Genomic DNA, 2,673 nt, shown 5'->3' on the forward strand with positions numbered 1-2,673 from the left:
CTTGCTGTATCTCTCTCTCTCTCTCTCTCTCTCTCTCTCTCTCTCACACAAATTGGTTGTCTATTCCTCAAATGTGTTAGAAATTCAGCCCAGTCCACAATCTGACCCCTTCACTGTGGGTTGAAAACCTTTGAGTTGATTATTATAGCCACAACTGTCTGTTCCTGAGTTACAGACATGACAATGACCATCATGAACCATCTCTGAACGGACAAGAAATTCTCAAACACTCTAGAACTTTCCACTGAAGTAATCATGAATGATGTAATTTTCTTTATTCCTGATATGTATTTTCTTGTACTAAATTTATTTTAAAATGTTTGCACAATATTTTTTAAAATTTCCAACTACCCTTAGGATTCTGATTCATGTATTCATTTATTAAGTACTAATTTCTTTATTTTTGCACTGTCCCTCTATAGAGAGATGGACACTTATGACATAATAATGAAGAACAGTACAATGTCTGTTTTTTTCGAAGTCTTCTCTGCCATCTAGTTTCTAAATCTGATATAGAGACCCAGACATTCTTGCTGGGCAGGACTGGCTGTTCCCACATCAGTCTCAGCCAGTAGTGGCATTCCGTTTATGACCCTCATTCATGGTTTCCATTTTCCCACTTGATGGCTCCCTTCCTGTGAGTGACGGCAGCCATTAGTCCATGTTCCTGCACCTGAGAAGATACCATGGGGCAGAAAGAAATGTCTGTTCTGAGTTATGTCTTCTTCTGACCTAGCATGATATGCTAGAGGCTGTATTGGACACATCATATACTCCGATATGCTAGAGGATGTTTTCCAGAGATGCCAAATCAGTACGAACTGGATTTAAAGAAGTTTCGAGAACTTCTTGTTTTTAATAAATTACTTAATTCCTTCAAGCCGTGTCCTAGTTTGCTTCTCCACTGCTGTGATAAAACACTCTGACCAGTACCAACTTGAGAGAGGAATGGGTTTATTTGGCTTACATCTCCCTGTCACAGTTCATCAGGGAACCCAAGGTAGGAACTCAGGGCAGGAACCTGGAAGCAGGAGCTGGAGCACAGGCCATGGAGGAATGCTGCTTACTGGCTTGCTCTCCTGGCCCCTGCTCAGCCTGCTTTCTTATGCAACACAGGCCCACCTGCCCAGGGGTGGCACCACCCACAGTGTTCTGGGCCCTCCCAGTCACTTAACAATCAAGAAGATGCCCCACAAACATGGCCACAGGCAGTCCAATGAAGGAAATTCCCCAATTGAGGCTCCCTCATCCCAGGTGTGTCAAGTTGACACTAAAGCTATCCAGCACCAGCCTGTTTCCCCCTCCTTTGTAAACCAGGATCTGCAATTCCCAGGGTGGTCCTGAGGATCTGAGATTGTTATAGCATATGCTCATGTCTTATTTTTCTTTTCAGGAGCACTAATGGGGAGTTCCCAAGCATGAACCCAGCCATCTCAACCTGGGGAACTGAAATCACAGCAGTGAAAAGATATGCCATCATTCGACTTACACCCTGTGACATCCGGAGCCTTACCCTGGATTTTCTCGTCCTCATCTTTGCTGTGGTTGGGCTGGCAGGAAATGCCATCGTGCTGTGGCTTCTGGGCTTCGGGATGCGCAGGGATGCCTTCACTGTCTATGTCCTCAACCTGGCTGGGGCTGACTTCCTCTTCCTCTGCATTCTGACTGTATATTCCCTAGAGCGTATCATTGACTCCTTCTACCCCGTCTCCAACTCTGAATCCATCCTTGTCTTTGTCTTCATTGGGCTCATCTTTGCTTACCTTGTTGGTCTGAGCATGCTCAGTGCCATTAGTGCTGAGCGCTGCCTGTCTGTCCTGTGGCCCATCTGGTACCGCTGCCGACGCCCGAGACACGCATCGGCTGTCATCTGTGCTCTGCTCTGGGCCTTGTCTCTGCTTTTAAGCATCCTTGAAGGGAAAAGATGTGGCTCCATGTTGCCCAGTTTTGACTATGATTGGTGTCGGGCATCTGATTTCATCTCTGCTGCGTGGGTGATTGCTTTGTTTGTGGTTCTCTCTGGGTCCAGCCTGGTCCTGCTGGTCAGGATCTTCTACAGACCACATCGGATGCCTGTGACCAGGCTGTATGTGACCATTGCACTTACAGTGCTGGTCTTCCTGCTCCTTGGCCTGCCCTTTGGGATAGAATGGTTTCTTTTAGCATGGATTGAGGATTTTTATTTTTCACTCCCTTGTCATTTGTATGGGCTGACGAAATTCCTATCGTCTGTTAACAGCTGTGTCAACCCCATCATTTACTTCTTTGTGGGCTCCATTAGGCGATGCAGGTTCCAACGTCGTCACCCTCGTACTTTCAAGCTGATCTTGCAGAGAGCCATGCAGGACATTCCTGAGGAAGAAGAAGGTGAGACCGGTTCTTCAGAAAAGCCCGGAGAAGTGGAAACAGTGTGATGCAGCAGTTGAGAGCTGCTTTGCTCAGACAGAACTGGCTTTGAGAGTTAACTTTGCCTTTATCAGTGTGTGTAATATTCATGACCTGGCTCAGCTGGTAGCCTGACCTGAAATCAGTAGGGATAATAATCATTTTTGTAGAACGTATGTGATATAAATTTTGTTAAACAAATACTGCAGTGTCTCTGGAACCATTTTACTCAGGGTAAAATGTGATGAGACCCCTGTGATGAGACCCCTTGCAAAAATAACTCTGGGG

General features: G+C 45.9%; 1 protein-coding gene across 1 annotated transcript; it reads left to right on the top strand.

The window, feature by feature from the left end:
- The first annotated feature begins 1,418 nt into the window (after positions 1–1,418).
- Positions 1,419–2,414, top strand: LOC103729347 (mas-related G-protein coupled receptor member X2-like). Its single transcript, XM_008827393.1, has one exon. The coding sequence runs from the start codon at positions 1,419–1,421 to the stop codon at positions 2,412–2,414; it is 996 nt and encodes a 331-aa protein (XP_008825615.1).
- The last annotated feature ends 259 nt before the right edge of the window (positions 2,415–2,673 follow it).

Source organism: Nannospalax galili, unplaced genomic scaffold (assembly GCF_000622305.1).
Source record: "Nannospalax galili isolate Female #2095 unplaced genomic scaffold, S.galili_v1.0 scaffold310, whole genome shotgun sequence".
NCBI classification, from domain to species: domain Eukaryota; kingdom Metazoa; phylum Chordata; class Mammalia; order Rodentia; family Spalacidae; genus Nannospalax; species Nannospalax galili.

What these genes read in the sequence shown, in the direction of transcription:
- LOC103729347 (XM_008827393.1), top strand. Translation starts at nt 1,419, where the DNA reads ATGAACCCAGCCATCTCAACCTGGGGAACTGAAATCACAGCAGTGAAA.